The sequence below is a fragment of the Besnoitia besnoiti genome, chromosome I, assembly GCF_002563875.1.
Source record: "Besnoitia besnoiti strain Bb-Ger1 chromosome I, whole genome shotgun sequence".
Classification (NCBI taxonomy): domain Eukaryota; phylum Apicomplexa; class Conoidasida; order Eucoccidiorida; family Sarcocystidae; genus Besnoitia; species Besnoitia besnoiti.
The window spans coordinates 4,956,837-4,968,393 of record NC_042356.1 but is presented as its reverse complement, the minus strand read 5'-3'; the positions used below and the strand labels follow the sequence as shown (position 1 = coordinate 4,968,393).

General features: G+C 55.1%; 1 protein-coding gene across 1 annotated transcript; it reads right to left on the bottom strand.

Moving 5' to 3' along the window:
- Positions 1–974: 974 nt before the first annotated feature.
- Positions 975–7,195, bottom strand: BESB_007140 (Sucrose-6F-phosphate phosphohydrolase; the record flags this gene model as incomplete). The annotated part of the gene is made up of 11 exons (XM_029359469.1): positions 975–1,033; positions 1,395–1,422; positions 1,824–2,102; positions 2,375–2,433; positions 2,951–3,236; positions 3,686–3,816; positions 4,280–4,377; positions 4,777–4,862; positions 5,227–5,587; positions 6,297–6,436; positions 7,034–7,195. The coding sequence occupies 11 exons, from the start codon at positions 7,193–7,195 to the stop codon at positions 975–977; spliced, it is 1,689 nt and encodes a 562-aa protein (XP_029222382.1).
- Between the last annotated feature and the right edge of the window lie 4,362 nt (positions 7,196–11,557).

Genomic DNA, 11,557 nt, shown 5'->3' with positions numbered 1-11,557 from the left:
TTTCTAGCTTAAGGGGGGGGGGGGGGGGGGGGGGGGGGGGGGGGGGGAGGGCGGATGCCACATATTTGCTGCCGTTTGCCGCAGTTGCATTCCCCGAAACCTACAAAGAAGGGAAGGGTGTGGCGCCTCCGCACAAGTGCCTACGGCGACTTGCTGTAAAATCGTGTAGGAAGAGGCGGGCTGGAGTGTGTGCACATTTCTGCGTTTCGGCGGCAACGAGTTAGTCGCATGAAACTCTTTGAAATGCTCCCTGCCCTAGGTAGCCACGTATTTCTAAGGAGGGGGCGAAACCTGCTGATAGACTGAAGTATCGCTAAACGCCGCGACGGCTTCAGTACGATGCTACTGTTTAAACGGGCATTCGTTAACGTCCACGTAGCGTCACTGCGGTACCCCGAAACAAGGCCGTTCTGAACTTCTTACTTCGGGAGTGGATCGAGCGGGACTGGCCAGACAGAGTCTGAGAATGAAACCTGCAACGCCGCGGGCCCCGACGGGCTCTCACGATCCTTCCTTTTAAGCCAACAGTGCTTGCACTTTGAGATGTCTTCATTTGGCTACCCCCCGCCCAAGTACAGGTCTCGACGGGTGCGTGTGCTGAATTCTCTAGAGGCGCCTCCGCCGCTATGACAGGCAGGGCTTCAAAAAAAGGTGGAGCATAGACTGAGTGCCGGTTATATGAAGAGAATCGAGCATCCGTTAGCAAGGCCAACGGGTAAAAAGATGCGTCAGTCTATTTTCTCCTCAGCAGCGGACGGGCATCCCGCTGCAAAGAGAAGCGACCCCTCTCTTGCAGGTTCTCCACCCACATGAAGCGACCAGGCAGCCAGCGCGTCACTTCATTCAATTCGGAAAATTGGCGCACCGAAACGCCATTATAATGCCGTTAAGTGGGTCATCTGTTCCCCCAGAACTCAGTCGGCGAAGTCTTCAAGCTCCCTGTGCATACAGGAGATGCGTGGAGGCTCAGCACGCTAGAGCACAGGAATGGTCGCGTCAAACTGGAAGAAAAGCAGGCCGTCCAAGATGCCCCCTGAAAGTCACAGCGCCAGCAATACACGCATCTCTCCCATTATTGAGAAGGCGGCGGCGCACACGATCGGTGCACACTATGTTCTGGGCCCTGAATCCTGCGCCTGCCTGCGTATCGTCGTGCGCCTAGTGATCATCGTGTGGAATCATTGCGGAAAAAATGCACAAGAGGACGATGGAACGAGCAGACGGGTAACTCACTAGTCCACACCGTAAGGCATGCATGTGCAGAGGATGAATAGAGGATGTGAGCACTGTGCCTCTGTCGCTAGCGGTGAAGCACGAAGCTGCTAGGCAGCTCGAAATAAAAATGGAGGGAATGCTGAAGTCGACTCGACTATTTCCTCGAAAACCCGACGTACCTGCGCAGTCATGGTCCGCGAAACACACCTGTGGCAGACGACACGGCATACAAAAAAACTCAACCTCATACATAATTACCGCGACATATCGCATATGCATACACTCACACGAAAAGACACCGAGACCGACCCACCGCAGGCGCCGGCCAGCATATATATGCATATATATACATACATATGCAGATGTATGCACGTATTATATACATACATAAATATATGTATATAAACATGTCGCTCGGCAGGCGGGCGCAAAGACCACCGATACATGCCCATGTACCAGGCAATTGCCTGCGCTATCTATCTATCTATACATATATATATATATATATATATATATATATATATAGCTGTAGCTGCCAGCTGCGCCTCAGCGGTTGCGCGTGAGTCCTTTCGAGATAGGCGTGGGAACACGCTACGACCTCCACGTACGTGCATCGTTGGTTGGAGAGTCTTCAGGTGGGCGGGCTGCAGAAACTTTCGCTCGTTGGCGTCGACTGTGATGCGCCCGTGTTGGACACTCGGGTCGCGGAGTTCCTCCAAGAGCGTCTCTCCAGCGGCTTTGGCTTCGTCTTCCATCGATCCGCGACGCTCGTGGAATCTCTGAAGAAAGTTCCGTAGATCCGGCTGGGCGTTGTGCACACAGATGCCCAGAATATCGGGGTCGCAAAACATGTCGACGTCGTTCCCGCTGTCTCCCGCGACGATCGTCTGCAAGCGCGGGCAGCATCCACAGGCAAGGACAAACGCACACAGGATCGCATTCGACGCACTTGAGAATTTTGGTGAGAGACTCGCAGGCGAATGTCAACGCGTAGATGTGCATCCGTCGATCCCCTGTGAGAGCAAGGCGACGCTTGAAGCGACCTAAATAGGCACATATATATATATATATATATATATTTGTAGAGATTCGCTGTGCATAGGCCGTCTCCCGTGTGCTAAGGCGTGCCGGAAATAGAGGGATTGCAGGGCATGCTTACGTCATATTTCTTAAATCCAAGCTGGTTCATCACGAAGAGAGAGGCGTTCAGCTTCCCCCCTGCAAAAAGGAGAAGAAAGCCAGCAGAGGCAACTCTCAACGGCCTACCGAGCGTCATGTGGGCATTCGCACGCGCGCGTCAATATGCACGACGGCAGCAGGGCGCGGACCGCTGGACTCAGATGGATTTGTTTGCAGGCTTCACGAATCAGAGTAGTGAGAACCTACGTCTGACAATTTTCACTGACACATGCGTATCTACCCGCACACAGGTGATCCAGCGCCATCTATATAAATATACACGATCCAGTGGCATATGTATATAGATAGATAGATAGATAGATAGATAGATAGATAGATAGATAGATAGATAGATAGATAGATAGATAGATAGATAGATAGATAGATAGATAGATAGATAGATAGATAGATAGATAGATAGATATACATGTTTTAGTGCAGATGAGCATATATGAGGCGCAGTCGCCAGCCTGCGCGGCCTCCCCTTCGTGCATGCCGGCATGCAGATGCGATTCCAGTCCTTGTTACGATGCCGGCAAAGGTTCCTCTGTCTTACCTGCCTTGGGGAGAATGTCAAGGTATTTCCACTCGCCGCCTCCGCTCACGCAGATTTTCTTGTCGGGCGAGTCAATGAGGGAGCGCAGGTAGTTGGCGGTCGTTTCCTCTGTCAAAACTTCGCTCTCGCCGTTCTGCGGGCCTGCCGCGTTGCCAGCGGGGTGCGCATTGGCCAGCGGTGAAGCTGCATGCAGAGCTGCTTCAACGAGCGCTGTCGGCACGGAGACGCTAAGTCGAAAGGGGTCGTAGAAAGCATTGCCGTTCACGTAGCAGCCCTTCATACTGTCCTGCATGCAACGGATCGATGCAAGCAACTTCTCTTCTGAGCAGGTACCCACGCGAGAAATGTGCGAATGCCTTGCACGCACACATGCGCAAGCCTTTTGTGGCGCAGTCAGAGACACAAATGGAGGATCTTTTGAGACCTCTGTACCCCCCTCCCCCCGGGAATCGCTGTCAGACCGCCGCACCTCCGGGTGAATCTCTCCCGAGTGCGCCCGTTTAGAACGAGGAACTATGGCGCTTGGAACACCGCGCTGGCGGCGGTCATGTCGCTCCAGCGTACGGGGGCAAGTGTAGGTCCCTCCCGCGAGAACGAAGTGGAGTCAGTGCCGCTTCTGCTTCAAACCCGCGTGCTCTGCCGTCGTTCTCCACGCGGTGCTACTTGCCCTTGCCGCGCTCGTTTCCGCGGCCCTGTACTCAGCGTGTGGATCTTCCTTTGCGTTTCTCTGCGAACCTGGACTTCTCTGGCGACCGCGTGCCGGTCAAACTGGCCTTTGATTTGACTCATCCACGTCGAGTCAAACTGCGCATGCGCTCGCGTGCGGCACCACGCCGGCCAGTTGTCCCCCACGTACTCCGCGGCCTCTGCGTGGACAAGCGGGACGCGGGAGAGACAGAGGATGTGTAGAGGCGTAGGGTGCGTAGGCGTCGCCATTCCGCCGAAGCGACGCACTCCACCATTCGATGCACGCTACACATGCAAATGTCAAATGTTGGCGTGTACACATGGGCACGTGATTCGCTCCAGACGCCGGCATACGTAGACACGCACATATCTCAGCGTAGATCCTTATCTAGTCCAGATGCGTCGAACGTCCGCCCGGAACTATGGAGGCACTCTCGGCGTTTACCCGTGTTGTCTGAACGAGACGCTTATGTGTGGTTGGAATGCGGAGTGGAGTAAAGCACATATCTACGTAAGCGAGCGGCTTCAGAGAGGCAGACCGAATCGAAACAAACTGGCCAACGAGGGCGAGTCTTCAAGAAGGCGCGTCCCCACTGCGGTAACACGCTTGCAATATTGAGATTCGTGCTTTCGAGATCCTACCTTTAAATTCCTCCCTCTCTGCGGCAGTGAGGATGTGGGTGTCGGCGGGGTTCGAAGGAGACGCCACCCCAGGAAAGGAATACACCTCCGTTCCCACTCTGAACGGCGTGCAACGGAGAACCCGAAGAAAAAATGATTTAAAAACAGATAAATAACCCGAGGACTCCACACTGCCTCAGCGCGAGGACCTCCCAAGACGCGGCGCAGGACGGAGGCAGTGGAAGTCGCGAAACCCACGCCTAGGCGACGGTCCCCCTCTGCAGCGGCCGCTTACGCCGTCTGAGCCCGAAGTAGAGACGGATACAGCGAGTCTCAGGTCTTTCGAACAAGAGACTCGTCTTTGGGCCTCATGGCGTGGGACGCTGCTTGCAAAGCGGTGAAGGCCAAGCGACGGAGGCCGCTCCCAGACGAGGCTTTCGAAACGGCCTTCTGCCTGGTGGCAGACTTCGCTTGCGTCTCCTCCGACTGTCTATTCCCTCTTCCCTCCGTGTCCTTACCCAAGGATCGCATAGGCGGGACGAGGCAGCTGGTGGTCGCCTGCGGCGTTGAGGAAGTCCTTCAAGTTTCGCCCGGTGTTGTAGACCTGAGCGGAGGCAGAAACGACTCGGGGCTATATAGTAGTTTTCTCTCGCCATGAAGATGCGCGAGAACAGGAGTCCATCTATTACTCATGGAAAATAGTTTTCTCAATTCTTGTCGAGTTCCTTGTATCTAGTTGGCTCGCAGCGTACTTGGGGTCCGACCAAACGACTGCACGAATGGAGCTACGAAACAGCAAATCCGTTGAACCCTGGGTAGCGACTTCCGAGCGCGGATGCGTGGGTCGGATGGGCTGCCAAACAGGACCTTTGCGTCCATGTTGTCGAATTCTGAGAACTTCCTCGAACTCATCTGCGCCTCTGTCGCGCACAGCCGCGTGCAGGGCGCCGCCACGTGCCCCTTCTCACCAGCTGGGAGCCCCTCCACAGATGGCGCAGGTTCCAGTGCTTTTTGAGCAGGTAAAGGTAATGTTCGTGGCCCAGCAGAGTCCCGTCCAGGTCTGTAACGAGGAGACACGGGCGTCTGTCGAGGGCGGCGAGTTCGCCACAGGACAGCACAGCCACGACGCGACGCATGAGAGGAGACGGTGCTGCGGCAAAAGACGAGCGAGGCGCGCTGTGGTTCTCCGCCGTTTCACAGGAGGCACTGTTCAGAAAAGTCCGCGGCGAGCAGACCCGCGCGCGGGGAGGCATGAGGTCCGGCAGACAAGAGGCTCCAGTCGCCTCGGAGCCCGAGGCGGCAGAGAAACGAAGGAGGTAGTTCCGGGAGCTGCGAGAGAGAAGAGCGAGAAGCACGCAAAGAAGAAAGAGACAGGCGCAAAGGCAAATTCAGCCATGCCAGGAGAGGAGGAACACCAAACAGCGGAAGATGCAGATTTAGAACAGGGAAGTGAGACGCGGCAAAGGGAAGGAGGGAGACAGGAAGAAATGGAGCAGAAGAACCAGGCAGGCCTCGAAGACGCGAAGAAAACAGAAAAAGGGACACACGCAAACGAATAGGGACTCAAAAGGATTACGGACTGAGAATCGAATCGCGTAGGAAAAGAGCATAGAGAAAGAAGAGGGCTAGCTAAACGATGGAAATGAGGAGACTAGGAACAGGCAGGGAGACATGAGGAGCTGCCGACTGGTGCTGTCGTGTGCCGCAAGCAGACAGACAGACCGCGAGTTCCAACCAGGTCTCGACCCCACTGTCTCAACACGTGAGTATCCACATGGACGGCTCGGTTCACACGAACCCCGAAACACGCGGAAACGGAGCACGAATTCGTTTCGCAACGGCACCAGCCGATCCCCCCTCCCCCCCCCCCCGAAAAGCCTGGGCTGCGACGACCTGCCCCAATCAACTGACGAATGGGAAAAGAAATATCTGAAGATGGAGACAATCGAGTCTGTGGATACAGCTGGAGCTGTGTTTTGTGTGGCGCATCAGGCTGTCGGTATCGCTGTGTAGTCGCAAGGCAGCTGAGTTGACTGACTTGGAGTCGTCAGCGCGGGGAGCGGGGTTGTCCCACTGTGAGCGTTCACTATTGCAGCAGACGAACTCGAAACTTGTTGTGCGCGAGTCAAGCAGAACTTCGCATGCTTGCCAGCCGTCGCGACCTTGCTCTGCGCAACTCTGAAAAGCCGCACAGGATAGAAAAGCATACGCACAGCCCCGGCCTCGGGGGACGAACAGAAGAGGAGAAGACGGCGCTCAGACCGCACCAGGCGAGCGCTTCGTTCGCCTGCATCCCGGAAGAAAAAGGCTTGCGCCGGCGCATGAGCGGAGAGCTACAGATTGGCGCAGAGGACGCCGCTTCAGCGAAGGAGACAGAGAAGACCGAGCAGCACTGCGAGTCTTGCCCCAGTCAACTTCGCTCTCTGCGTTGCGGCTCGTTTCTCAGGTGATAGAGCTGGTGGGCGCCAGTCGGGTGCCGAAGGGCGGGAGCAGGAAACAGAAGAGTGGCGGCTCGCCCGCTAAAGGTCTGAGGAAGACGCCGCAAGTCTGCGGAGGCGGGCCGCCACCGTCAAGCAGCGCCTCGACCAGAGGGAAAGGCTCGGCGCAGCTGCCTCGGAACATCCACAGGACTCCAAACAGGGCGCTGTCTTCCGGACTCTCACGATTTCTACACAAGGCAAACCGCTTCGCGAGTAAGAATGCCCTCCCCCCCCCCGCCCCCCCCCCTTCCCTCTCCCCCGTGGCTTGACTGTGCAGGAGTGTCTAACGCCTCACCTCCATGGTCTGGTCCTGCCAGTCGAGGTGCTGGCCGTTCTCCAAGTGCTGCTGGAAATGCAGCACCGCAGGATTCCATCCTGTTTGGTAGTAGAATTGAAGCAGGATGGGAGCAGATGCAGAGCCGCCCGGAGGCGTGACGACGGTCGCAGTGGCGGACATTGTGGAGCCTGTTTGGGACACCTTCTGTCACGACCCTTGCAAACCTCGAGTTGAGACTCAGCGTTCCCCCCACGCGAGCCAGAGGATACAGACAGGCCATACACTTCAGAAAGGGGCTGAAGACAGTCAGAAACACCAACTCGCTGGTGAGGCGAAGCCACACGGTTAGCTCAAGCGGGAGCGGGGCTCCCGAAGCTCCTTCAAAGGGTAGGCGGCATGTGCATCGGAAGAAGGCAGGTCTGTGAGCAGGCCTCCGGAAGCACACATGTGACAAAGTGCGCCGAAAAGCAGAGAGCTTGACGACTACGACGCCACGGTGTAAAGACGAGCATACAGATGCTCCGGTGGAATTACGGTTGAATACGCAAACCGGCCGAGAATGACTCGCTAGGGATGTGCGTTGGCAATTTGCGCAGCCATGACGTCGGCAAGCCGCCACCAAAGAAGTTTAAACGTACGTCCACCTGACAGAATGCGTCTCAAGTGTTTGGGGAGACGGTAAGGTACTTTGAAAGCAACGTTCGCCCTGGGCGGTGAGCGCTGCATCCGTGCGGCAGTCGCAAAGAGGTACTCATCACAAGCAAAAACCGAGTCCATCAGACCGAATTGCAGAAGATGTGCAATAAGAAAACCTCGGAACGCACTTCTATGCATTGAGCATGGCCATCCGTTATTTTAGAATATGCAGAAGGCAGCAAGGCCAGCTGTCAACGGTCGAGAAACGGCGTGTTTTCCGAGTCACGGGCTAGCTGCTGCGGATGCATGCGCCCACGTGTGCAGGGGACGCGGAATTGGCTGGCTGCGACCCTCTCTCCACGGAGAAAGACGTTGCAGGAAAAGACTGTAACATACGGCGTTTACGAAAATGAACTACGTGTGAAACTATGTTCCTCAATGTGCATTCAGTTAAATCTAGCGTCCGCGCGCAATTCGTACCTGTACCCAACGAACGTCGCAGGCGGGTACACAGAGCCGCCACAGATGTGCTCGTGACCTTCCGGTAGATGTTCAATGCGAAATAAGTGCCCTTCGTCATCAGTAACGTCCGACTATCAGAACACCTCTGGTAGTGCACGATGCTGGACGTGGACGAAAAACCCGTTCGAGTCAGGGTGAGCACAGCCGACAGTGGACTGATGTTGAATTTTTGCCACACAGCCACTGTCTTCATCTAGCACTCCGTAGAGAACTGAGAAGCCGGCGCAGCTCCACAAGAGGCAGAGGTTTCTCGGGTACCGCCAACCGCTGTCGTAGACTCTGGTTTCGGCGAAGCGATGGTGCTTTCTCATAGAGACACATCCAGCCGAAAAGGGAATCCGAGAAGCTGTGTCTGACCCAAGGGGGGTGTTGGAACGCCGTTGCAACGCCAACCGCATTAGAGCGCCACGCGCTCGCTACAATACACGGCCAAAACGATAGGCGACGAGGATCAAAAGGCCATTATTCGTTAGAAAACATAGAGGCCACAGAGCAGAACGAAAGATGTGACACGCCAGATGCTCCGTATATATTGAGATGCATTATTATCGAGTGAAGGTTTTCGGGCAGCGTTTCGCCCAGAGTGACTGAGGAGAGAGTGAGCTGAGCACTATCTGCCGTGTTGATGCGCAGTGCTCCTTCTGAGAAGTACAACTTACGTGGCGGGCCTATGCTGCTGAGGCTACGGAATCCGCTTGATGCCCATCAATACAGGCCACACACTTCGTTCCTCCTCCGCCAATGGAGAAACGTCGTCAAAGACAGCTGTGAAAGAGTGGCTGTTTCTGACGAGCAGGGAGAACCCGATTTTACGGGATGGCGGGCATTGTGGAATGGGTCGCACGGACAGCCGTGTGCCCAAAAGAAGCTTTTCGTTCCCCGGCGTGTGTAGAGTCGAGTATCTGGCCATGGGATGTTGCATATCGGGCGCGGGTGAATAGTTCCTTCCGCGAACCCCACCTCACAAGCCACGACGCTGTAGCACAGTCGCTGCGATTGTCTCCAGGGATACGTCGTCATCTGATTACCAGTTTGCGTAGCGTCCGTGCGAGCCAAGCTCGAGAGGCAGGGGCAGAAAGTATACACGCTTTGCGTAGAAAATGTCGATGCCTGCGTGAGCACCCTACGGACGCGGGATTCTTGTCGCTTCCTAGTATGAGCGAACACTTTTTCGGCATGAAGCGGCACTGGGCGAGAGAGACTCGATACTACAGTGTTTCTGTTCTGCCTACTGAAGACGCACCCGTATCTTATATATATATAAATATGTATGCCAGAATCAACGGCGTAATGTCTCCGCACCTCAACGCTCTCACTAGCGCGAGAGTCCTCCTCGTGAGCGCGATCTTCCACCCACAAGCACTCGTATATCTGTGCGCGTAGGATCCCTGAGGGGGCGCAGTAGCCTACGAAGGCTGCAAGATTCCCCTGCAGCATTCGTGCGAGAACTCTTCGCTCCCTTTCTAGTTGAGAACCTATCTAGTCCTGCAGGTGCTTGAGTTCGTTTGCCTGCTATGAAACGTATGCTTTTCTCCTCGCACTGCAGAGAGAAGACGTGACGAGGTTCGCTGGCGGGTCTCGTGTCCCATAGCGGCTCCGCAGTTCTCGAAACCCGCCATTTGGTCGAGTTGAGCGGAAATACTTTTACTCGAGGCAAAAGCCGCATGCGGCATGGCTAGACTTGTGCCTGAACTGCATTATCACTTTGAAAAGCCCCATATCTTCGTGCTTGGCGAGCTGGCAGAGCTCTCCGGCGAAGCATCTCGCAGAGAAGGGTTTTTCTTCTTACTAGGATCCGCGTCAGAGCGAGCGAGAACGCTCCCAGCCAGTGGCAAGTCCGTTGCCACCTTCTACCGCGTATGCGCTTAATGATTTACTCTCGCCCTCCCCCCCCCCCCAGACGCCCCTCTCAGGGCCCTTCGCGAAAGCGCTTACTTCGTGTGGGGGACTAGCGAGAAAAAGCGGACAGAGTTTCCACCGTGCAACAGTCTGAGACCCTTGAGAGAACCTTGCGATTTGCGCGAACCGATCCTGGCTTTTTGGCCATACTGGAGAACCAAGTGGCATGCTCTCGTGTCGGTTCTTGACAGCCACCTATCTTGCTGTGTTCTGGGGGAGGGTTGATTCCGTTCTTTTTGCCTGGAATACCGACAAGACTCATTGGCAGGTCAGTGTAGATTCATGGATTGCGCATGAGTTCAGACGCACTCCTGTGTTGCAGTCAGTCCTCGATCCATCAAGCGATCTGTCTTCACTTTGCTGGCCTTTACGTGCACCATTTCGTCGCGCTGCTCGGGGAGTACATGTCTCGTCTTCAACAACTGGAGCAGACCCTGGGAATGCATTTTCATTCCTGTCAATTTCCTTTTTCAACTGTGGCCCTGCGTATTCCACGACTCGCGGGCTTGACGTTCGGGTGTGCCGCGACCGCCTCATGCAAAGTGAGTGCAGAGTAGTGGATGCGCCGACGGAGAGAGGAGGAGCTTTTTTTTCTTCAGTCGGAGGCGGTGCACAGACCTAGGGACTGATCATCATCTCTGACTCTAGAGAACTCGCCGACGCCGGTGCTCGCTCGTTTTGTGTCCTCTCATCTGTGAAGCTCCCCACACAGACCTTTCTGCCGCCAACTGAGTTGTGCTGAGCGAATGCGCCATCCGCCCGCGGGCACCACGACTCGGTGTTTTCCGGCAGCCACTGCACGGCTTCCCCCTTGAACGGAATTCCTCAATAATATTCATTATTATTCAAAAGGTGACAAACCAATGCCGCAACCATTCGGCGCTACGGTCTGAAACCGGTAAAGTGTGCGATCGACGTTAGAACGATTTTGTAGCGCTTCATCAGCTGTGTAACCCCACCTCGCATTTTTGACTACCAGACCGAGAAAGGCAGATATGTAATCTTATAGTTGCTAGGTGCTTCTTCGGCAGTGCACGCTGACGCGCCGGCAGCGATGAATTTCGCATCTGGGCGAACACTCTAGACGGGCTGATGGAATGTGAGGGACGAGGAGGACAATGTCTCCGTCTCCCCGGGACCTGGTGTTTCGTTATGTCGATTCATTGAGCCAGCGCATGCCAGGGCGGGCGTATACAAGCGTACTTCGTAAATGAAGAGAAATGTGGATTCGAGCGCTTCTACAATCTGAAACTACAATGCACGCTCGCTGCGGAATACATTTTCGAGTTCCAGGGGTTCCCACGCTCCCGTCTTTCAAGTATGCTATGGCAAACTTTTGAAGGCTATAGTACAAATTCTCATATACATGGGGTTATATCAATACTTATAAGAGTGCAGCCACGATGTACAGGGACTTCTACCTCGTTCCGTAGGGGCAAATTTCTATCTACCAGGCCTCACGGATAGATGTGTCCATGTACGTGC